The sequence below is a fragment of the Balaenoptera ricei genome, chromosome 19 (genome assembly GCF_028023285.1).
Source record: "Balaenoptera ricei isolate mBalRic1 chromosome 19, mBalRic1.hap2, whole genome shotgun sequence".
Taxonomy (NCBI): Eukaryota; Metazoa; Chordata; class Mammalia; order Artiodactyla; family Balaenopteridae; genus Balaenoptera; species Balaenoptera ricei.
Genome location: NC_082657.1, coordinates 62,022,097 through 62,046,131, shown reverse-complemented (window position 1 = coordinate 62,046,131; position 24,035 = coordinate 62,022,097). Strand labels below are relative to the sequence as shown.

General features: G+C 51.0%; 1 protein-coding gene across 2 annotated transcripts in view; it reads left to right on the top strand.

The window, feature by feature from the left end:
- FBXO31 (F-box protein 31) overlaps positions 1-24,035 on the top strand; it is a 42,587-nt gene that overhangs the window by 5,113 nt on the left and 13,439 nt on the right. The window contains exons 2-6 of one of the 2 annotated variants that reach the window (XM_059905882.1): positions 9,451-9,522; positions 12,757-12,843; positions 20,268-20,344; positions 22,932-23,099; positions 23,720-23,794. In XM_059905882.1, the coding sequence (XP_059761865.1) occupies positions 9,451-9,522; positions 12,757-12,843; positions 20,268-20,344; positions 22,932-23,099; positions 23,720-23,794 (479 nt within the window). The remainder of the gene's footprint in view (positions 1-9,450; positions 9,523-12,756; positions 12,844-20,267; positions 20,345-22,931; positions 23,100-23,719; positions 23,795-24,035) is intronic. The other variant, XM_059905883.1, reaches the window with a different exon arrangement.

Below are 24,035 nucleotides of genomic sequence, written 5' to 3'. Positions count from 1 at the left end.
ACACCTGTGAGACCCAGGTTCATCACAGATGTTCCTTTGTGGAGTTTCTCCATTAGTCAGCCAAACCTGTGTGGTGGTCTCCGGGTGTTGTCTCTGGGGAAACTGTAAGGTATGTAGCAAGAGAGAGTGACGGAAGACTTCTGTATAACCAGAAAACTCAAAGGTATGCCACATAGTAAAATTAACTGGAGGTACAGCTCAGGGCAAATTCTTAGAATTGCTAGTAGAAGCATAAGAAGTCCTCATGAAGATGTAGACAGACTTTGGGGGGCAGACAGAGAAGGACTCTTCGTTCCTTCTTTTCCTGCTTCTCTGCTTCTCAGTTCAGCTTTCCTGGGACAGCAGACACCGTGACGGTAGGATCAAGGTCTCTTCTTCACCAAGGTGGCTTAGCAGCTAGGAGAATTTTCACTTTGAGAAATTAAAAAAATGAAAAACAAACATGGTAAAACAGGCATATTCCTAGTCATCCCCAATAAATAACAGTTAAGTCTTCTGTCATATTTGCTTTTGAAATCTCTACCTTTTTTAAAAGAAAACCTCTCAGCCAGCATTTAAGTCCCTCCTGATCACCCCTCTCCTTCCCACTCCCAAGAAGCAACCACTATTGTGGGTTGAGTTTACTTGTATATACATACTCCTGTAACATCCCCAATGTATAACATTGTTTTATGGTACTTTAATTTTAAGAAATATATCATACCATAAGTATTGTGCATCTGCCTTTTCCCCCTGTCAACTTGTGTTTTTAAATTCTGTCCATGTTAATGCGTTTAAGTCTGGTTCAGTCTTCTTGAACACTATGTGGTGGTTCATAATTTGAAGAGACCACATGTGTTCCTTTGCTCATTTTTATTTTTTTCATACAGTGTACACAGTGTTACAGCGAACAAGCTCTTACGTGTCTTCAGATGCAGCTAAATTTGTAAATTTCTCTAAGGAATATATCCAGAAGTGGTGTTGCCGGGGTAGTGGGCTGTGAGATTTGCAGTTTTACTAGATACTGACCAGTTATTTTTTTGGAGTGATTCTTCACTCCAAATATAACATAGTTGTATTTTCCTCTTTGCACACCTGTCACGAGGGTGTGCACAGGCAAGTCACCGAAAATGACAGGAATGCTCTGTGTTTATTCACAAAGTAGCTGTCTTTGTGGTCTGGGTTCTTTAAGTTATCTCATTTAATCCAATGTCCTCTAAATTCTTTCTAGTTTGAATGATTCATTTCTAAAAATCTGTGTCAATCTGGGTGAGAAACAACATCTCATTTTAATTTGCAGATGGCTGATAACTCGTGAAGATGCACATTTAAGAAATAAAATTATAGGCAATTTGGATTTCTCTTATTTGCGTATCCTTAATCTTTGCCCTTTTTCTCTATCGTTATTTTTTCTTATTGATTTGTGGGTTTTATTTATTTAATCTGGGTCGATTTCTGTTTAATATACGCAAAACATTTTCTCATAGTCAACAGTCCTTTGCTTTTTTTTTTTTTAATTTACTTATTTTTATTATTTATTTATTTTTGGCTGTGTTGGGTCTTCGTTTCTGTGCGAGGGCTTTCTCTAGTTGTGGCAAGCGGGGGCCACTCTTCATTGCAGTGCGCGGGCCTCTCACTATCGTGGCCACTCTTGTTGTGGAGCACAGGCTCCAGACGCGCAGGCTCAGTAGTTGTGGCTCACGGGCCTAGTTGCTCCACGGCATGTGGGATCTTCCCAGACCAGGTCTCGAACCCGTGTCCCCTGCATTAGCAGGCAGATTCTCAACCACTGCGCCACCAGGGAAGCCCAGTCTTTTGCTTTTTAACTTCATTTACAGTGACTTTTGCAAAAGTTACCGCTTTAGTCAAAGTGACTTTTGCAAAAGTTACAGCGTTAATCAAAGTTACGCACTTTTAACTTTGGGTTTAAGTAATCATTGTTGTCCCGAGGTTATGAAGGTCTTCAGTTTCACTAGTTCATTTTGGTAGCTTTCATTTCCAGCTCATCTGGGTCCAACATTGGATGATTGGCAGTTCCGTGTGTCATTCATAGGCATCTCATAGGGTTAGTCTAATTATGACTGGAATATGTATAATAATAGTCGTGTGTGAGACAAGTCTGATCTTATTTCCCTGCGCCCCAAACTTCTTCCATCCCGAAGTAGACATTTGGTTATGGTGGGTGTTAAGGCCAAAGTCATGTCCACAGAGGCAGAAACCAAAGTGCTCCCAGCCTTGGTGAGCAAGAGGTGGGTGGTCCTAGCCCAGCAGGTTTCCTGGCCCAGAAGCTCCAGGTCCGGCCCTGACACGGCACAATGGTGCTTCCATTTGTTAGTGTCTTGGGAAGGTGAGTGAGACGTTAGTGGGTCTGCACGTTTACTACTCAGTGTTTACACGTTTGCTTTCTGTATTTTGATAATTGGGTTTCCCAGAGGAGAAGACAAGCCACAGAAAGGGGCACAGGGAGGAGGGTGCCACGCACCTGTGTTTTATTGCTTCAGAGCGTTTTGGGCCGTGATGGACTTCCAGGGCACGGGCAGGGCGAGCATGTCAGTGGCTCGTCGTAAAATGAGAGGATGACTCAGGGGCAGGGGTGGGTAGGGACACTACAAACTTAAAATGAGAAGGCTTTATAGCGCTTGGTGAGAATCTCACAATTTTCAGTGTCCTAGCAATAATAAGTCAACAATAATAAATCAGTTGTTTTTATAGAATTTGGTCTTTTGAGCCCCCTGCCTGTTGGAGCTATTTGATTAACTATTTTCAGTGGTATTTCTGTGGGCGGGTGACAGAAAGTTGCTACTGAGAGGCCCAGTCTGTGCTCCTGTTTTGGGGGCAAATACACCAAATAGGCGCTATTTTCCCTCTTACAGGAAACCAGACCAGAGCAACCCCAGCTTGCAGGGTGGGCGCGGGGTCAGGAGCCGAGCAATGTTTTGATGCATCCCTCCTTTGGCTTCAGGCCTCCTGCAGTTACTGGCATGTGGGGTATAAATAAGCCATCATTTCTCAGAGCATAGCGTAGAAGCCCAGTCTGTTCTTTGCCTTTGACCCAGAGGAGGCTTTTCTTGGTTAACACTTCACTGTTTAGTTGGTGAATTTTGAAATGCTGGCTGGTCTACCTGAGGCTAAGGCGTTTAGAAAATTCAGACCATGGTTCTAAATCAGAACATTCAAATAATAACAAAAGAAACATTTAAAAGCAAAGGAAATGCAAAGGAAATGCTCACACGTGTATTTTCCCTTCTACACCAAACTCTTAAATATTGAGACAGAGAGTGAGGTTTTGAATTTATAATATATAATTTGTCCATTTCTTCCCTTGATGGTAAGTGTTTTAATGACACCTGGAATAATATTTGTATAATATTTTGATCAGTTGTAAGTCTAAAGTGGGCTTAAATTCCATCATAATTAGAAATACCCTTTTCCCATAATGTATGAGCTTTATGACAGAAATCGGAAGTTAAAAACCAACATTTAATTTTGTATTTGCATGCAGAAGAAAACGCTTTCTATTCTGTTTGATATGCTGATGTGAAATGTGAGAAATGTGGCTTTTGTTAAACATGGCTGAAATTGGAAGGGTCATCTTGGGAAGAGGTGAAATGGGCAAGTTGTTGGCTTTGAAGTCGGCTTTGGGCATATTTTATGTCTCTTGTTAAGCAGTTGCTTGTTGAGCCTTCCTGTTTTGGGGCTGGGGTGGGCGGTGTTGAAGTAGTAGAAGCGTACCTGCCTCAACCATGAGAAGAGGAAAGCAGGCCACCTCCTGGACATATAGCAGGCTCTCAGAATTGTAGGGAAACATTTATCCTTTTCCTCTGCTTTGCTGATTGTCAGGACTACAGTCTCTTTATTTTTGGAAGTCGAATCTCATCCGCTGCTTCACAGAGAAACCTGATCCTTCCGGTTAGCAAAGTAGGAAAGGGTAAAGGAAAACGGTGCCTCTGAGGGACATTGCTAACCTTAAAAAAGCGAGCTGGGAAGTTGACCTGGCCCCCAGAAAGCACCGAGTGAAGATCTCCCCCTGGCCATGTTTAATTGGACAGATATGGTTGCCTTGCCAGGAAGAACCGATGGGCCGTTTTCACTGTTTCACTGTGTTGGCAAAGTGATTACATAATGCATTTGAGGATCTTGGTTTGTCTTTCTGGCTGGAAAGAGTGTGCAAATACAAGGGCATCTTTGGGACTTTGGAGGAACAGGTGTCCTGTGAGAAACCCAGGACCGGTCAGGAGGCGAGCTGGGTTCTAACTCATGAGTCAGCATCCTTTGCCACTGACACCCTCACTGTCCTCCTGGTGCTGATGGACAGGGGAGGAAACCCAGAATAGCCAAGCCTGTCTGAGGAGTGTTAGTGGGGAGTCGAGAAGTGTCTGAAATCTGAGAAGGGGTCCGGGGTGAGGTGATGGCAGAGTCAGACTCTGCTTACCTCCTGGTCTCACGAGTGGGTGGCGAGACCGAGAGGGTGTGCGTGCACCAGGAAGAAGTGTCCGGGCATGACAGGTGGGCCTCAGCTGGAGTGGGGCTCCCTTGGCCAGGGATACATGTCGTGGAGCTGGACAGGGTCCGCGTCCTCTGGCTGGCAGGGCGAGGCTTCTCGAGGCTGCTGTGGGCACCAAGACTGTTCATCTTTGCAGGGGTGGAGCCGGTTGGGAAGGAGTCGCGTTGAGTATGTAGGCGCTGTCAGCTGTCCTTGGGAACTATTGGTTAGCATTCCGAATATTCTAGGTGTTGAATAGGAGATGCCTATGGGCTGTATCCAGGTTTTGGTTTTCACATTCTTCCCATCCTAGGATGAGCTAGCTGCTCAGTGTTTTTCCAGATCTGCTACATTATTAAAAAAAAAAAAAAAAAAAAAGGCATTTCATGCAGTTATAGTAATAGCTAAGGAAAGCAGCGAGCTGGGGGACACACAGGGGTTTGGAACCAGCACTCTGCTGTTGCAGGGGTGTCCTTGGAGCAGCTGTGTCAGGAAGCCTGGGGGCCAGTTGCCTGACACCCCTGAGCCTGGCGGAGCCCCCTCCCCACCAGCTGCCACCCCTGCCTCTGCCTCCTTTTTCAGCCTCAGAAGTAAAGGTTCTTATTTATTTATTTTCCTTATTTATTTATTTTTTTGGCTGCGTTGGGTCTTAGTTGCGACATGTGGGATCTTTCATTTTGGCGTGGGCTCTTCCTTGCGGCGGGAGGGCTTCTCTCTAGTTGTGGCGTGCGGGTTTTCTCTCTCTAGTTGTGGTGCGCAGGCTCCAGGGCGCGTGGGCTCTCTAGTTTGCGGCCCACGGGCTCTCTCGTTGAGGTACGCGAGCTCAATTGTTGTGGCGCGCGGACTTAGTTGTCCTGCGGCATGTGGGATCTTAGTTCCCCCACAGGGGATCGAACCCGAGTCCCCTGCATTGGAAGGCGTATTCTTTACCACTGGACCACCAGGGGAGTCCCTCGGAAATAAAGTTTTAACCATATTTTATTAAGGGATATAGTTATCCCCTAATTTAGTGCAAACAAAAATGCGCTAAATTTCCAATCAATACTGCCTTTTGGCTTTACTTGGAAAACTGTGTGAGTTTACAGCAGGTGGGAAACAAGCCCGCAGCGCTCCTCCACTCTTCCTCCTCCCACTCTCTCCTGCCTGCCGGGGGCCACAGCTGGGTTCCAGCTGGGCTCCCCCATCCTTTCCTGCCACCTCTGCCTTACCTGGTGGTGCAGTGACCTCCTCACGGGACCCCCCCACCTGCGTCTCCAGGTGTGTCTCCGCTGGCTCCACCCACAGGTTACCTGGTCCAGGCTGCTTTTCTACCTGAGACTCTTCAGTGCTTCTGCATTTCCTGTGGACTCCCGGCTCTGGCAGGACCAGGAGACCACCCCCTTTCCAGCCTTATCTTGTGTGCCCACCATCTTGCTTCAGAGACTGTCTTAGTGCTGTGCCCTTCCAACGTGGCAGGGACCCTCATAAGTGGCATTTATGGGGAGCATGGGGCTAAGTTCCCTCTAATTGCAGGTGCCAAGGCTGGTGCAGTGCATAGAATTATGATGTTAACTTTGTCATCTTCCATTCCGATGCAGAGTGTGTGCACGTCTCAGCCACGGCTGGCACAGGTACTGCCTCCGTTAATCTCCGTTAGTCTTCTCTTCGAGGGAAGTTGCCTCAGGAAGCAGTGTGTGTTCCTTGGGTTCTCCTGTAGGGGCAAGAGAGTGGAAAAGAGGGAGAGAGAAAACTTTTCTCACCCATTCCCACCCGCAGAGACTGAATAGACTTCCTGCACATTCAGACACATGCTCTGGGAGCAGGGGTTTTCGGTAACGCCCGTCACACAGTACTGACCTCACTGGACAGGAAGTGCGCCCCTGGCAGTCAGGTCACCAGAGGATGCAGCTTCAGTGTCGACTTGGCCCAGATTCCTGGGCTGTTTTTCCGTCTTGGCAAAACATTTGTTCAATAGCTTTCTGGAAATTTTCTGATTGGAGTACTTGAAGTGGCAACTTAATTTTTTTATTGTGGTAACATATACACAAAGGAAAATTTACCACTTTAACCATTTTTAAGCTACAGTTTAGTGGCATTAAGTATGTTCACACTGTTGTGCAGCCATCACCACCATCATCTTCAGAACTTTTCCATCTTATCCAGCTGACACTCAGTCCCCATTAAACACTGACTCCCCGTTTTTCCTTCCTCAGCCCCTGCACTCACCATTCTACTTTCTGTCTCTGTGAAATTTGACTATTCCATAGGGACCTCATATAAGTGGAATCGTACAATATTGTCCTTTTGTGACTGCTTATCTCACTCAGCACAACGTCCTCAAGGTTCGGCCAGGCTATAGCAGGTGTCAGACTCTCCTTCCTTTTTAAGGCTGAATAATATTCCATTGCATGGATGGACCCTGTTTTGCTTATCTAACCTCCATCGATGGGCACTTGGGTTGTTTCCCCTTCTTGGCTATTGTGAATAGTGCTGCTATAAACATGGGTGTACAAACATCTCTGAGTCTCTGCTTTCATCTCTTTTGGGTATGTACCCAGAAATAGGATATAGCTGTATCATATGGTAATTCCATGGTTAATTTAAATTTCCTCAAGTCCAGCTCACCCATTTTTCTCCCCCTTCCCAACTTTTTTTTACTTGTTGCCATTTTTGGAGCAGACACTTTCAAAACAGACTTTCACAAGCTACTGTATGTCATAGAGTAGCAAGGAAAGTATTTGAATCGGCAGCCTGCAACCCAAATTTGGCACTTAGAAAGCAGCTGTGGGCAGCACGGTTTGCTGTGCTAACTTTAACCATCTTGGGTAGGACGGCGTTAACGCTGGTCTTGGGTAAGATGGCGTTAACGCTGGTGAGTTTTTCTAGGGGGAAGGATCTGTGGTGCTGCATGTACACTGGCCTTAATGCTATTTTAAGGGCACTTTCCCTGATGACTTATGGGAAGGTTTATGGAACAGTCAGAGGATGTGGAATTGTTCTGAGCCACTGTTTAAAAAAAAAGATTTTTCCATCATGTGAAAAATACTGAACATTTCTTGAAGGAGCAGTTGGGTCAGAATGACATTGTTCCGCTTCGGTGATTTTATTATCTTTTGGGAACATTAAGAAAAACCCACTAAGCATTGCTGTATTTATTAGCACTGCATCATACTTTTGCTTTTCTTCTGATTGTTAGTGACATTTCTGTGGATGGTTTGTCTGCTCGTGCAGGTTCATCTCTTGTGTGATATTAGCAGCACCTTTTCTTGACACGACGTGCAGAGATTCTTGACAGTTTGGTCATCCTGGCTAAAAACCTTAGACTTGCTTGGAAGTCTGAGCGGGTGCTGGGAGGTGGTGCGTTGTCTCTAGCAGGTCGGAGGATCGCTGGGCTCAGATGCGAAAATCACCCACTGGCTCGGCAGATGCTGTGGGGCGGCACTGCTGCTTCAGTGTGCTGCAGGCCGCCGGGGCACACTCGGATGCGCCTTGGGTCTGTGCCCTGCATCTCACCGGCAGAGTGTCCACATGTATCACTAAAGCGCATGGTTCAGAGAAGACTACCTGCCCCCCCCAACCCCGGCTCCCAAACTGTCTCGTCAACGAGGCAGCAAGAGGCGCACCTCGTGTACCACGTGCGCTGGTCACTGCTGGAACCGGGAGGGGAGCTGTCCTTTGCACACCACACGGGAAACAAACCGAGGCACCAGTCTTGTGCGGTGAGGGTTTTGGAGTGCCTGGTTGGTGCGAGGGAAGGACGCTGTTTATGGAGAGCACACGAGGTGGTGACAGCCGCTGTGGCCGTCAGGAGGGCCACCTGGCCTTGTGGACATCCCAGAGCAGACGGGGGATCATGAAGACAGCTCAGCGTGGAGCAGAGCTCTTCTCAAGAGCGCGGTAGACCAGCTCCAGCTGGTCGCCGCCCGGGGCGGGAGTGGCCCTTCCAGCTGGTCCCTGGCATGGTCTGCAAGGATTTTGACAAACCGGGGCCTCTCAGTTGCTGGTGACTCACGTGACATGCAGGTGTCACCCCGTCCAAGGTCACAAACAAGCACATTTCGTTATCTGTTCCTCACAAGTTCTTGTAACTTGCATAACACTCCAGAGCGGAGTCCACATTCTTCCTGGCAGGAGGATAAAATGTGTGTTTTTGTCTGATGACGAGCAAGGCCGTGGTCTGTTCTTCAGCAGTGGAAGCAGGGAAAGCAGCACCGTCGGGCAGGCCCATCTCGGGGAGGTTTGCCAGGTGCTAACCGCCTTGCCCCAACTAGTTTCTCCACCGTCTGCATCTTGAGCTTGGCTTGGATATGGTCAAAATCCTCACTGAAGCATTGGGTTAGTGTCGTCATCCATTCCGCTGAAAAGACCAGGCCTTGGGGCCGGGGTGGGGTCTGTGATGTGATGAGGTGGACAGCCTTTTGCTGGCCAGACTGCAGTCCCCCTTCTGGAAGGACTGCTGAGTCACCAACCTCTCCAAGCCTGGGTTTCTCTCCCCGAGGTGGGGCAGAGCACTGGCCGTGGAGGTGGGTGTCAGGGTTTTGCTTCAAGGCCGTCCTGGGCAGCCCCAGCTGTGTCTTCGTTTAACAGAATCAGTAGGGGGTTAGGGGGGCCTTCGTGGAACCCTGACACCAGTGGTGGTCTCATTTCCATGGGAACTCGCATCGTCTCCAGACTCTGAGTTTCTGCCACACCGTGGTCATAAACCAGGATGTCTGGTTGTGGGTTTGAGAGATTAGGTTTCTAGAGCTTATCAGAATAGACATGGCAGGTTGCTATTTCATTCAGAGTGGTGTTACCTAAAAATAGAATAGTGGCTTCATTGGTGAGTGAGGGTGTTGACTGAATGTGGAGAAGGCCCATGAAATCTCCACAGTGAAAGAAGGGTCAGGCTGAGAAGACAAGGCCAAGGCTGAGGCATGCCTGCTCCACCCCCACCCGTACGTCTATTAATATTTCTGCTGCTTTATGACTTCTTGACTGTAATTTCCAGCAAACGTTTCTTGTTGCAGAGTACGGCGTTTGTGAAAACTTGAGGAAGCTGGAGATCACGGGCGTGTCTTGTCGAGACGTCTACGCGAAGTGTAAGTCAATCTGTCACCATCTTCTGTTAACTTGTTCCAGAAGCAGGTGCTCAGTGACATCAGCCACGGAAAATAAAAGTCCATGGCCCTCAGCCCACAGGTCTGTTCTCAGATACCCTTTAAATTCAGTTTTGACATTGTAGAGACAGAGCTGGTAGTAAACAGCACTGAAAAGGTCAGGGGCTCTCTTCTCCCTTTCTGAGTGAATCATGACCCTGATTTTGAAGCGCAGGTGGATGAAGGTGTCTATCCTCTGGGAAACGTGGCTGCCCTGGAAACAGCTCTGGTGTGCTTGGAGGTGCCTGTGTCTCTAGATCCCAGGCCTGCAGCCTGGTTGGAGACGTGGACCCCAGGAGCGACTGTGACATGCGGCCGTGACAGCTGCCAGGGCCCCTCCTCGCCACCCTGACCGCACCAGCCCCGGCCCTTCCTTGGCTTGTTTCCTGCAGGCACGTTGAGTCTCCCAGCGCCCCCATTTCTTGTCCCCGCCCCTTTGCTTTCCAGAGTCGCCAGCAACGCTCTGTGATGCCTAGAGCCCCCGGCCCCAAGCACCTCTCTGCTGGCCCTTCCTCAGGGCCCTTTGCGTGAGGCTGTGAGGGTGTCTGTTGGCACTGACGTCGCCCAGGGGCAGTGGGCACACCGTCCCGCGGGGAGCAGCCCGCCTGTCCCTGCCCAGCGGGGTGTGGCGTGTGTTGTTAATGCTCGGGGCTGGTAGTAAAGGACAGGGTAAGAAGGATCATGACGGCCCGCTTCTCTTTGGCCTAAGGTTGACCTGTTGACCTCTCTGAAAAGGACCTTAAGTGTTTATCTTAAAACCGTCTTGGTAGATTTTGGCTTACACATTCTTTTGAACTCTGCACCAGTTCTGCACTGAACACTTAGACCAGATGGTGCTTCTTACTTAAACACCCAGAGGCTGGGACCGAGCTCCTGCTCGGAAAAACGTGTTTCAGGATGGAGGGGCTTCCCGGGGGCCGGGCTGCTGGCTGGGAGCCAGCGTGCTGGAGGCTTCCTTCCAGTGCCAGGGCTCGCTCGTTGCTGTCGCTTGCTGTGTTCCCTCGTTTCCGTGGATTCGCTGCTCTCAGAGTCCCCCCGGGAGACGCCTCGCCTCCTGTGTCCCGCATCCCCCACACAGGTAGACTGTGGACTTCTGCGGAGCATCAGCTGTGTGGGGAGACGGCCCGGGGGGGCGCAGTTGGTCCCCGAATCTGGGCTGATTTCTTCACCCCATCAGCCTTTTCTCCACCTCGATCCCGTGGCCATTTGGGATGTTGGATTGGCCAGCGTTCCTGGGTTAGAATTTGCTCACGAGTGGGGAGATCTCCTGTTGGAAACTCTAAGTTCTTCGTGGACCTTCCCCGGCCGCCCTGGGCACGTGTGGTTCTCGATGTTGGCCCTCGGCTGTGCCTTCTAGGCTGTTGCCCCCTCCCACCTTCTCTGGGAGCCCTGTGTGTCCCAGCCCCACTTCGGCCACCTCCCAGTATCCCCTTCTCCCCACTTGCCGAGGGGCTCGGGCTGCATCCTCACCCACCCTCAGACGCCATCCCAATCCACTGCCCCGCCCCCGCGTGCCCCTGTCCTTGGTCCTGAAGCCCAGGGCAGGGCTGGTCTGCGCAAGGCCTCCCGCTCCTCCTTCACTGGCAGGTTTGCACTTTGGTTTCTTCTCTGGCCTCTGCTTCATGTCCCACCCACCCAAGAGAATGCGTGTCTCCAGGGGAAGTGGGTCTTGGGGCCCGAGTGGTCACGTCTCGTGAAAATGTAACTCCTTCCTGTCTTGTGGTCTCAGTGGTGAGAACAGTGCCACTTTGAATCCTGCAAAGCCCGGAGTTCCAGGGGTGGAAAGGTGGTTGTGTCCCCTTCCCTCCCCTCCTGCCCTCCATTCTGGGGGTGCCCCCAGGGCCCCGCCCCACTCTCGGCTCCACTGTTGCTCCCTAGAGTCCGTGTCTTAAGTCTCCCAGAGCAGAGAATCCAGGAGGCCGCCCTCGCTGTGGGCGTCGTGTCCAAGTCAGAGGCACACTCCCCACAGGAGTCCGTGTGAGCGCACAGAAACGAGAGGTTTCCTGGCTTTTGGGACGGTCAGCTGTTTCCATGAGGATCTCATATGAGAAGTCCTTATCATCTCACTGCTTTTTGAGTTTGTCAGGCCATTTGATGATATCATCTCAAAGCAACTTGAGTTCTCTCTAAGAGTTGTAAGCCCTCAGAATACTCCTGGAGGGAGGCAGGTGCTCATACCTGCTAGGTGTTGGGGGCTGAAGCACCCAGAGGAGAACACGTGTGAGAATGAAGGCCCCCACAGAGCTCATCTCAGCTGTGGGCAGAGGGGTTGCCCGGGCCTTGGGGGCATCTGTCCTGTGGAGAGGACATCTGGACACAGGTGGATGGGCAGGTGAGCAGGAGAGAGGGGGAGGTCCAGGTGGGCCAGGGAGAGGGGACAAGGGCCACGGCGAGGTCACAGGCAAAGGAGGACATCTGGAGACTTCTTTGACTGCTGGTTCTCAACCCCTTGAACATGGTTGTCAAATCCAGAGACTGATTCATATTATCTGTTATCAGCACCCCAGAGTGTTTGATCTGCCCCGGCCAAAGCGAGCTTCAGTTTTCATTTTCACAGTGCAGGAACTGTGTTTTTGTGAATTTGCTTTGAAGGCCTTATCCAGGAGAAAATCACTTAGCTTCTGGAATAGGTGGTAGAAGACAGTCGCCCCTAGTTCCTGCTTAGATGGTAGAGTCAGCTACCTCAATCCAGGGGTGAAGGGGTCTGATTGAGTTAGGAGGCTGGCAAACACTGTCCTTTGTCAAAAACAAAACACACGCAACAGGTGAAGGACAATGCCAGATGTGCAGCGGGCAAGCTGGGGATCCTAGTTGGGGCACAGGGTTCCCTACACAGTCACCCCAAATATCTGTGAGCTGCGACCTCTGCCCTCCCACCTCGGTGAGCCCCGCTGATTGTGGTGGGTGATGGGGAGAGAGCCCGGAGGGGGTCCCGAGCGGGCCTGCCATCATGAGTTCCTGGTGTGGATCACTGACTGACAGGAACACCTGTCACCACGATTCCTTCTGGCCAGGCCGGCCTCCTTGGCAACCGCTTGCCTCCCAAGGTTCTGGGGGTCGAGGATGTAGGGAAGCGTGTGATGTCGGTAAGGGACAGGTGTTGAGTCCTGTGAAAATGGTTTCTACAGTCGAGAAGGCAGAACCATCTTCAGCCCTTTCCCTGCTGTGTCTGTTCAGGTATAAACCCTCGTGTGAAGTCGGGCCGTTTCATGAAAATTCTTCCCGATTACGAGCACATGGAATACAGAGATGTTTACACCTGCCGTACGTATCTCCTGCTGGCTTCCGCTTTTGTGGGCGAGCAAGACCGAGAAGCTGCATGGATAGGGCCTCTCACTCACAGCACGAGACAGCTTTGGTGCCGAGAGCGAGCTGACCTCGTTGGCTTTTGCTGGTTCTCACTTTGCTGCAGCGTCCTCCGTGGCTTGGCACAACCAGGGTCACTCTTGAGCGGCGACCCCAGGGCAGCTGCACAGACGGGCTGGGTGTCCGCAGCAGCTTTGGGTTTTTGGATTGTACCAAGCAAGATCACCACGTTGCTGTGCATTTTAACATTTATCGCTTCTTGAGACAGAGTAGAAGCCTCAAAAACCTTTCTATTCCAGAATGGAACATAAGCATTCACATCTAGGCTTTATTAGTCAATCACGTTTTCACAGCATATGTCAATTCAAAAAGTTTACGTACACACACACAACAAAAGTGTGTAGAAACAGTTGATTATTTAGGTCCTGATTCCTCCTTCGATTGGCATTACTTGAGCTCTGGAAATTTTCTAAGCCACATTCCATAGGTGATGAATGCTGTCCCTGCCTTTTATTGGGTTGAGCCGAGATGCACTGAAAGCTCTTTTTTTTTTTTCTTTAAGTTATTAATTTTATTTACTTATTTTTGGCTGCGTTGGGTCTTCGTTGCTGCGCGCGGGCTTTCTCTAGTTGCAGCAAGCGGGGGCTACTCTTCATTGCAGTGCACGGGCTTCTCATTGCGGTGGCTTCTGTTGTCGTGGAGCATGGGCTCTAGGTGCGCGGCTTCAGTAGTTGCGGCACGTGGGCTCAGTAGTTGCGGCCTGCGGGCTCTAGGGTGCACAGGCTTCAGTAGTTGTGGCTCGTGGGCTTAGTTGCTCTGTGGCATGTTGGAGCTTCCCGGACCAGGGATCAAACCCGTGTCCCCTGCGTTGGCAGGTGGATTCTTAACCACTGAGCCACCAGGGAAGTCCTGAAAGCTGTTTTTACGTTTCGAGAAGCACAGGGACACCCCTTCTGCTCTTTACTCCACCCCCCGAGTGCTCCTCATGTCAGCGTTGCCGCCGTGGAGCAGACCCACTCCTGAGTCTTAGAGGTGCACGGTTTCGGGACTTCCCTGGTGGTCCAGCGGTTAGGACTTCACCTTCCAATGCAGGGGGCTTGGGTTCAATCCCTGGTCAGGGAGCTAAGATCCCACATGCCTAGCGGCCAAAAAACCCGAAACATAAAGCGGAAGCGATATTGTAACAAAGTCAATAAAGACTTTAAAACTGGTCCACATCAAAAAAGATCTTTTAAAAAAAAAAGGAAGTGCACAGTTTCTAACAAAACCTACTCAGAGTAGAGGAAATAGAGTTGTTTGTGGATTTTCTCCTAACCCCCATCGGACTCCAGCCACCTAGCTGCCATGTGCTGGCTGGTCCCGTTTTACTCAGGGGGTTATCCTGGGGTCCGGACGGGGCTGCCCGGGTGTGGGCAGCATGCTTTGGGGTGGTGTCTGGGCTAACAAACCCACCTTGTGTGTCACCCAGGGCCCGGGGGGATGGGTGTGGGAGCGATCACCACAAATCGGGGGCTGGGCTGGCTGGTTATGAGGACGCGAGTTCTGTTCTTTTCCCTGCCGTCTCGGCAGTAGGCTCTCTAGAACGTTTTGTCATGGACTGCGCTGCTGTCCCTGCTGAGCAGTCAGTGAGCCCCGGTGCCTTCTCCAGCCCCACGGGAGAGACGGTGACGTAGCGGGTATTGATGAGAACAGCGGATCAATGACACTGGTTGTGCTGACGGGAACTGGGTGCCGCGGGCTTTTCGATACAAGCAGACAAGCACTTAGAGGTCCATTATGTCACACGGCTGTCACAGGCTTCTTCTGGAACAACAGCCCATCTGGAACTTAATACCATAGGGCTAGTGTGGAATTCTGACCCACCTCTGGGGGTGGCCGGGACCTAGGAAGCACCTAGAGTTGTTTTGGGGGGTGTTCTTTTTGTCCCCAAGCGGTGGGCAGAAGCTTCCTGCAGCTGATGAGGACAAGTCCTGAGTCCAGACTTTCTACCATGCTTCTAGGAGACCACGTCCAGAGTGTCTGGACTAGAGCCACATACTGTGATGCCCCCCAGTTGCTTGTAGCTGTATTGCAGACTTGTTTTAATTGGGGACTACTGTCCCGTTGAGGTGTGAGTGTAGTTATAAAAATACAGTAGAAAACTTGAAAGATCTAGAAAACATAATAAAAATAACCAGTTGTCAGCATTGGTTGCCTTTCTCTGTGGACTGGTCTGTTACCTGGATGGTCTCCTAAAACATCAGGGAAAAACTTACATGCATGAAAAAAAAAAACAGTTTCAACTGAATTTGAAACCTCTGTATGCCCAGGTGTTCTGTGTTCCACTGTCCTAGTGTGTCCTAACCGAGGGCACCTCGGAATTCATCCTCTGACACTCACCAAAGCTCCAGAGACGTGTGCTGTGACGACTGGCTTGTAAGGAACGAGGCCCTGGGGCTGTTCCTCATCCACTTGTGCTCTTCCTAGAGCCGTGGGGCCTCGTGTCCCCTGGTCCCCTGAAGTCCTCTGGGCCACGTTCCCTTGGACCCAAGAGATATCTCCCCACAGCCTTGTGGCCCAGATCAGCTGCTCTTGGTGTGTGTATGCAGCTTCCTGAGAGTCTTGATAATCCATGTCTGTAAAGCGTTGGGAGTGTCCTAGGGGATATATTGCCTTTACGACGGGTCTGACATGTGTCTGTGTGTGCTAATCGTTGGTGAGTGTCCGAGTGCACTTTGAAGTTAAAAATAACGTCGTGTCCCTGTAGGGCTCTGGGTTTTGAGGTTCATACCCAGCATCTTGGCAGTGCTTGAGATTGCTCGAGTAGATACGAGGAATTTGGTGGATCCCCCCTCCCCCACTGGTGAGGAGACGGACAGACCACTTTTAATCCTCAGGTGCAGATAACACAGGGTAGAGTCTTTGGAGGGGAAGGCCCCTCCAAAGTCCAGTCTGCCAAGTGGAGCCAGGAACACATTGCAGGATGGTTACTGAGGAAGGAAGGAGACCATTGGTAAGAATAAAACAGAAGGGTGCTCCTGGAAAGGGCAGTGGGGCACCAACGGTATGTACGTCTGAGAGAGGAGAGACCCTCTGCTGATTACGTGTCTTTGGAATGTTTCTCCTGATTTTGTTCTGTGTATTGATTTTGTATCCTGCAACGTTACTGAATTCATTTATTAGCTCTAATAGCTTTTTGGTGGTGTCCTTAGGATTTTCTATATATAGTATCATGTCATCTGCAAATAGTGACTGTCTTACTTCTTCTTTTTCAATTTGAATACCTTTTATTTCTTTTTCTTGCCTAATTGCTCTGGCTAGGACTTCCAATCCTACATTGAATGAAAGTGGGGAGAGTGGGTATCCTTGTCTTTCAAAAGATTTCAGCTTTTCATTTTGAGTGTGATACTGGCTGTGGGTTTGTCATACATGGCCTTTACTGTGTTGAGGTACATTCTCTCCATACCCATTTGTCATAAATGGATGTTGAATTTTGTCAAAAGCCTTTTCTGCATGTATTGAGATGATCATGTGATTTTTTCAGCCTTCATTTTGTAAATGTGGTGCAGTACATTGATTGATTTGTGGATGTTGCACCATCCTTGCATCCCTGGGATAAATCCCACTTGATCATGGTTTATGATCCATTTTGGTTTGCTGATATTTTGTTGAGGATTTTTGCATCTATGTTCATCAGGAATATTGGCCTGCAATTTTTTTTTCTCGTACTGTCTGTGTCTGGTTTTAGTATCAGGGTAATGCCGCCTCATAGAATGAGTTTGGAACTGTTCCCTCCTCTGATTTTATTCTAATTACCAACAGCTTCTCGCAAGTGGCAGGAGATACCATTAGTTGTATGATTTTCCTTTGGGCAAGAAACCTCAGTTCTGCAGCGACAGATGTGGTGATGTTACGGCCTTGCTGGGTGGTGGGCCGCTGTCCCGAGTGTGGTGGGCAATGGCAGCTGCTGGTAGGACAGCAGGGAAGCGACTGCTCAGTATCAGAGCATGCTGTGCAAGGAGAGTTGGGTCTTTTGGGTTGGGTGTTGTCCAGTGTGTCGGAGTTTCCCACTTGGCTTGTTAAGTGACCCTTCCTGTTGGCAGAAGAGAACCCTGACTAGGACCCTTTTCCTGTTAGCTCCTGAGCTGAGCCGTCCCTTAGCCATCTTGGACTATTGTTCCTATTTTGGGGAGTAGGAGGGTTGCGTTAGAGCCAGGGATGGTTTTCTGAACACAGCCATGCTGACCTTGGGGATCAATGGTTGGAAGAGTCTCTGAGCTGGTGTTCATTCTGGAAGGCCCAAGTCCTGCTTCGTGGGGCTGAGAGCAGGAGTGTTGTCGTTATTCTGACTGAGTTTAAGTGTGGTTCTCTGGTATTTGGGTCCCCTTGCCCACGAATGCCTGTCTTCTGTGGTCTCCTAAGAGCTGGGACCTTTGAGCACACCTGCCTCTGACAGGAAAGCACCCGAAGGGTCTGACCCAGTCCACTTGCTGTCTTAGGTCCAAAGCCTGCCGTCTGCACCTAATCCGGTGTCATTGGGACTTAATCCCGTTTACTCTCCTGCATGGTCAGTGGTTGTTTGGAAACAGCGTCGGGAGGGCTTGTTGAGCTGGGATCTTCTTCCAGGCAAGGAGCCCTGGGGTGTGGTCAGCGCCTGGGCCAGGAGGTGCCGTGGATTCTGTCTTAAGCCCGCAGGCCCCTTGTGTGCCCTAGGCAGGGTCCGGGTGCGGGTCAGAGGAGAGCACAGGGGCCGCTGCCCGAGCTCATCGTGCTCCTTACCTCCTGTGGTGGTGACGCCTCAGAGCTGCCCTCCCCAGCAGGCCCCGGGCACAGAAGGTCGCCGTGCGGACAGGCTGCCCTCCCACTCCTGACACCTAGAGTTTCGTGCGACTCCAGTGGACTCCTTCTGTCTGAGTGCTGCCTGGACTTGTTGAGTCTTTCAGGTCACTTCTGCCGGACTAACTCTGCGACTTCTTAAAGAATACGTTATGAAACACAGGTGTCACGTGGCCTTAGGAAACCGCGTGCCTCACAGTCTGCCTGATGACGATGGTCTCTGACTTCCCCTCGGATTGTCCTGGGTGGGCCCAGGCTGGGCAAGCCAGCGTGGTGTCAGGGGGAGCGAGGGGCACACCCGAGTCTTCTAACGGGCACAGAGCTTAAAATCCAGAGACAGTTGCTGCTCTAAGCACACATGGGAGGCTGAACTTTTATTTCAAAGAGATGCTGCTTTTAAAGCAAAACAAGGAACTCCCCTTTGGGAATTGCTGAGTCTGTCGCATATTCTTTGAACAGTCTTTCCAGGGGCTTCGAAATCAGATTGATTGATCTTGGAAAGAACCAGATGTTGCCAGCAGTCAAGTTGGGAGATGAGGGGAGGGGAGACAAGAGAAGACCATGCTGTATGGGCCCATTTAATTTTTTCTCCACTATTTTATCGTGAAATTTTAAAAACACACAGAAAAGTAGAAAGAATTGTACAGTGAACACCCATTTACCCGATTCCGTAGCGCCCTGCTCCACTTCACTCCCATACACCCGTCCCTCCGTCCGTCCTGTTTTGCGATGCATTTCAAGGTAACTGGCAGCCATCAGTCGATTTCACCCCTAAACACCTGAGTGTGTGTTGCACTGTCTGAGTTCAGCATTTGTTTATGGCTCCTGACCCTGCTTATTATTGCTGGTTTAACAAACACAAAACCCATCAGGGTATGGCCATAAAATAACCACTGACTTTAATGTGTGTCTTGTAAACCGACTCAGAGGATTGCACACGGCATGAGTGGCAGGTGCCCTGCAGACCATCAAGGCTCATTTAGAGAAGTGTGTCTTTAGGCTGAAACCTTGGGGAACAGTTGGTAGTTTCCCACCAGCCGTCTGCATGCCCTGCAGGCTTGGGATGGTTCTGGCCTCACATTCTTCTTCCCTGTACCCCAGACCAAGTGGTGGCTGGAGAGCTGCTGTCTGGGCTCAGGTCCCTCTGGGCCCTGCTGCTTGGTCTTCCTTCCTGAAGTCTGTTGTGATGATGCAGCTCCAGCACTTGGAGACCGTCCATGGCTCCCACTGGGTATTCGCCCGGGTTTTCAGACACAGAACCAATTTCTTCGTATATAAAGAGATTATTATAAGGAATTAGATCGCACAGCTATGGAGGCTGACAAGTCCCAGGATCTCCAGTCAGCAGGCTGGAGACCCACAGGAGCTGATGGTGTAGTCCCAGTCCGAAATCCGGCAGCCTCCAGACCCCACAAGAGCCCATGTTTCAGTTCGAATCCAGAGGCTGGAAAAGACCAATGTCCCAGCTCAACGCAGTCAGGCAGGAGAAAATTCCCCTGTATTTGTGGGAGGGTTAGCCTTTTTCTCCTCTTCAGGAAGAGCCCATGATTTAGTTAGAGTTCGAAGTTAGAAAAGACTGATGTCCCAGCCTGCAGCCAGGCAGGAGGAGCGTCTCCTTACTGGTGGGAGCACCAGCCTTCTTCTGCTCTGGCCTTCAACTGATTGGACAAGGCCCACCACACTAGGGAGGGCAATCTGCTTTCTCTTTCCACAGATTTAAATGTTAATCTCATCCGGGAGCACAGACACACCAGAATAATGTTTGACTAAGAATGTCTGGTCCCCCCATGGCCAAGTCCAGTTGACATATAAACTTTACCACCACACACTGGCTGCAGAGAGACCCCAGACCCTGAAGCTGGCAGGCAGGGCCCTGCATGAGCTGGTTGTCTTCTTTGTGCAGTTTGCTCATTCTTTCATTTGTTCACTGTCCACTCAACAAATACACGTGCAGAGGAAATGGAAGCGAAGGACTCTTCCCAGGGCATTTACTGCGCTGGCCATGGCCATGCAGTGGGGTCTCTGGTCGGCATTAGGTGCCCTTTTCTCCCGGTGCCCTCAATGAATATACATGCACTGCTTTTGAAATACGGGGGAGTGTGTGTGTGTGTGTGTGTGTGTGTGTGTGTGTGTGTGTTTAAAAGAAAGACAGATGACCCAATTAAATCTTACTCTACAGCCCCATGATGTTTCGGACTCTGCCCCGGTAAAGAATCCCACACCTCCTCCGTTGTGTAGACTGATGGGAGGGGAGGTTCACTGCTTCACAAGGGCGCCCACTGCACGTCCTTCGAGGCAGCAGTTCCTTGTCATTGGAGCTGATACGCAGAGGCTGGGTTTCAAAATGACCCAGTTGTCTGTTACATTTTTACTCTTAGAATGATTTAGACACTTGTAAGATTTGCTTGAATCCACATTTGTTTGCAAGGCTCTGTTATGAGCCTTCGTGAGGGATTTCTTCACACGTCCCTCCTCCTCTTCCTCATGCCCTTTCCTCTGATTATTGACTGTAAAGTGAAGATCAGCTGGCTCTACAATGAAGTCCTGTCCTCTCTCTTTCCCTGTAGTGCTTCACCGATACAGACACATTTTGGGACTGTGGCAGCCAGATATCGGGCCGTATGGAGGACTGCTGAACGTGGTGGTAAGTCCCAGAGCGTCGGGCCTGGGCTCTTGCGGATGGGACTGCGTCCTCCCTGCAGGGGGCAGGCCAGTGGTTCACAAAGACTCATTGGGCCAGATTTTATTTTCTAAACAAGCAGAGATTCATTTTAAGTGGCTCTTGGCTTCTGCCACATCCATGGACTTCGTGATGACGGGATGCCTTCCCCGGTCCCTGCCTCTTGGACACTGAGGGCCATCGGCCTTCACACCCCCGGGACACTCCAGTGTTGGTTTGTGCACTGGTTCGTTGCCCCAAGTCAGGGGTCTGCAGGCTGAGCAAAGCAAAGGAGGCCGTGTGGGGCCCTCGGAGGCTGGCCCTAGACAGAAAGCCCATGCCAGGCCTGCTCCACCCGGGGACCAAGTGGCGTAGGCTTGGTGTCATGGCAGGTGTCTGTCTCTTCTCTTCAGGCTTGCCCCCTGAGGTCTACAAGCAGCATTTTAACTTTACTTTATTCAGTCTTTATAGCTGGTCTCAGCAGGAGGGGCTGTTTGATACAAGCTCCTTGGTCGTAGCCAGGAGAAAAGTCTTCTGGTTTTAATTTTTATATGCTTCTTGGTCACTTGCCTAGAAGCATATAAGAATAGCTGCTCATTTTTGGGTCCATTTGAGAAACTCAGATCTGACTTTTCTTGGGTTTAACTGGTGTTGGCGTCTAGCAGGATGCAGCCCTCGCCGGTGCTCTTGCCAGGCACGAGTGGTGCCTCTGGGACAGAAGCCGGGACCTGAGTGGGGCCATTGTACTTGCTGAGCTCTGGGCAGGGGCCTGGCCTCGATGTTGCCGTAGCTGATGGTGCAGGGAAAACACAGCCAGGTGCCCTTTGGCCGGCGCTGCACACGTGCTCGGCAGGCCAGAAGCCGAGTCCAGGGGACTGGCCGCAGCTCGTGTCATGGCTCGCGGATCTGCCTCGCTGTGGCCGTTGGGGCCCCCAGGGAGCCTCATTGTGGCCTCCCCCGAGCCAGGTTCACGTAGGCCACGGGGTGACTCTGGTTACTTCGTCACTCTGTATTTTGCTCACCAGGTGGGGTTTGGGCAGGGATAAATATTGCTTCATATTCTTTGTAATTTGGTGGAAACATCTGTTAAGAAACTTGCTTTACATTTGTTATGTTTAATATCACTGGGGAAGCCTTGCTTTTAGAACATTCTCACAGGGGCCAAGACAGACAGCTCCCAGCGTGGGCAGGTTCTTTCCTTTCTTTTAGTCGGGGAGGGTAATAATTGTTTGTCTTACTGGCAGTGAGTAGTAGAGTTAAAAAAAGAAAAAAAAGGCTTCTGAAAGCAGGGGATAATTAGGGGAAAACGGAGCCCATGACAGAACACCGCCAATTGGCTCTTGTCTCAGATGGTTAGCGATAAAGTTCTCTCCTCTGTCGCCAGAGCCGAAACCTGTGGACCCAGGCTCCCCCAGGAAGGCAGGAGCGACTGCTGGGGCATCCCAACTGGGCTACAGAGGCCACCCCCTCCCCTCCACTGAGAACGTGCCAGGGGACTGCCCCCTCCTTTGACCTGATCACCACTTTTATCATATGCCATTTTGAACCATACAAGGGTAGCGGGAATGGCAGGGTGAACGCCCACAGACGCCCACCTCCTGGACTCAGAGGTTGGCCGTAGTGCGCCAGGTTTACGGTGTCTGTCTCTGCCCCTTTGCCTTTTCTTTTCAGTATTTTAAAGCAAATCCCAGGCCCGTGTCAGTTCATGTTTGTACTTCAGTGTGGGTCTCTAACCATGTGGGTGTTTCCCACGTTCCCACACATGTGAGGTCCTGATCACACCTCACAGCAGTGGCAGTAATTCCTGGATTACCTGAGTCACAGTCCACATTTGAGGCTTCCTGACTGTCTCAGAACTGCCTTCGACAGCTGGCTTGTTCACATGAGGATCTAACCAGGCCCTCGTGCTGCCTGGTTTGTTTTGCCTCCTGAGTCTCTTCTGTGGAAAGCAGCACCCCTGTTTTCGTCTGGTCAGTTGCCCTATTGGGTGTCGCACTTTCTGGATCATTCCTGCTTCTTTCTTATGTCTTTTAGCTTGTTCTCCCGGCGCCTACCCACCCCCACTTCATAGCTGGAAGTTCTCTCTAAAAGGCTTGCTCGGATTCGGGGCTAACCACTATATTTTCTATTAAAATATTTAGTTACTTTTTCAGCTTTACTTAGGTATAATTGACAAAACTGTAAAATATATAAAATGTACATTGTGGTGATCTGATTTGATGTACGAGTACACAGTGGAAGGATTCTCCCGTCTACTTAATTAACGTACCCATCACCTCACATTTTTATTTTTTTTTTGAGGGGTGGGGAGAGCACTGAGTTCTATTTCTTAGTAGATTTCAGTGATATAGCAGTGTTATCAACTTTAGTCACCATGTTTCATATTGCGTAAACCACTTTTCGATTAACACACACTGGTGGGCGGGGCCGTGCTCGTCCTGCTGCGCTAGATGGGGCCCCAAGGTCCCCGCGGGACCGAAGTGTGGAGACGGGAATGGTCCTCGTGGTGATCTGGGGGGTGCGGATGCTGAGCCTCCGCCTCCCCCTCACCCGTGTGTGCACCTCTGCACAGGTGGATGGCTTGTTCATCATTGGCTGGATGTACCTGCCTCCCCACGACCCTCATGTGGACGACCCGATGCGGTTCAAGCCCTTGTTCCGAATCCACCTGATGGAGAGGAAGTCGGCCACGGTGGAGTGCATGTACGGCCACAGGGGGCCCCACAATGGCCACGTCCAGGTGAGCAGGCGGGGCAGCGTGTGCAGGTAAGGGGCTGGGTCTCCTCACTTCTTCCCGGGCCTGCTGCCCGCGGTTTGCCAGGGTCTTCCCAGCTGTGCACCGCGCCCACGCCGGTCAGCAGGAACGGGAAGCGGGCCCTGGCGCGGCCCTTCTGTGCGCTGTTTGTGCCACTGTCGCTCCTCAGAGACTCACTTGCTGGAGCCTCCCCTGATTCTGCCTCTGCTTAGAACCAGTTGTGCTTCCAAGCGAGGTTCCTCACTGTTCCTTTTTCTCATCTTCGCAAGGGCATCAGCTTGGAACCAGACGTTCTGCTCTCGGATGTGGGCCTGGCAGGTGGCCAGCCCGCGAGCAAGCCTGTTCTCTGTCTCAGTAGGAGAGCGCCAGCCCCTTTGTGCTGCTCTCGGACGCCCCGGGGGACAGCGACGCCTGGCCCCCTGGGAGGGAAGCGTGTGCTCAGGGGGGGCTCCAGCCTTCCTTCTTAGACCGACCGCGATCTGGCGGCCTCTGGGGCTCCTGTAGACGAGTGGGGTGCATGGGTGCGGGAGGGACTGGTGCACGCCTGCTGTGGTGGCGGTTAGGGGCTGACTCGTTACCCTTTCTCCTTGCTGTGGACACTCAAGGTCGTGAAGAAGGACGAGTTCTCCACCAAGTGCAACCAGACGGACCACCACAGGATGTCTGGTGGGAGGCAGGAGGTGAGGCCGGACCCTCCTGTCCTGCGGGGCAGCCGAGAGGGTGGGTGGTTTGAAGGGAGGGCCGCCTTCCGGGATCGTGCTGGCGCTGTGGGCGTGTGTGCTGGGCCCAGGTTCTGAGTCCCCACCGCCGCCAGGATGAACGGGCCGAGTAGAAATAGTCCTCTACCTGGTTCTCCGTCGCCCCTTTGACAAGAGGCCCGTGGGCGGTGGGGTCTCTTCCTGGATGTGAATTGCAGGGAGA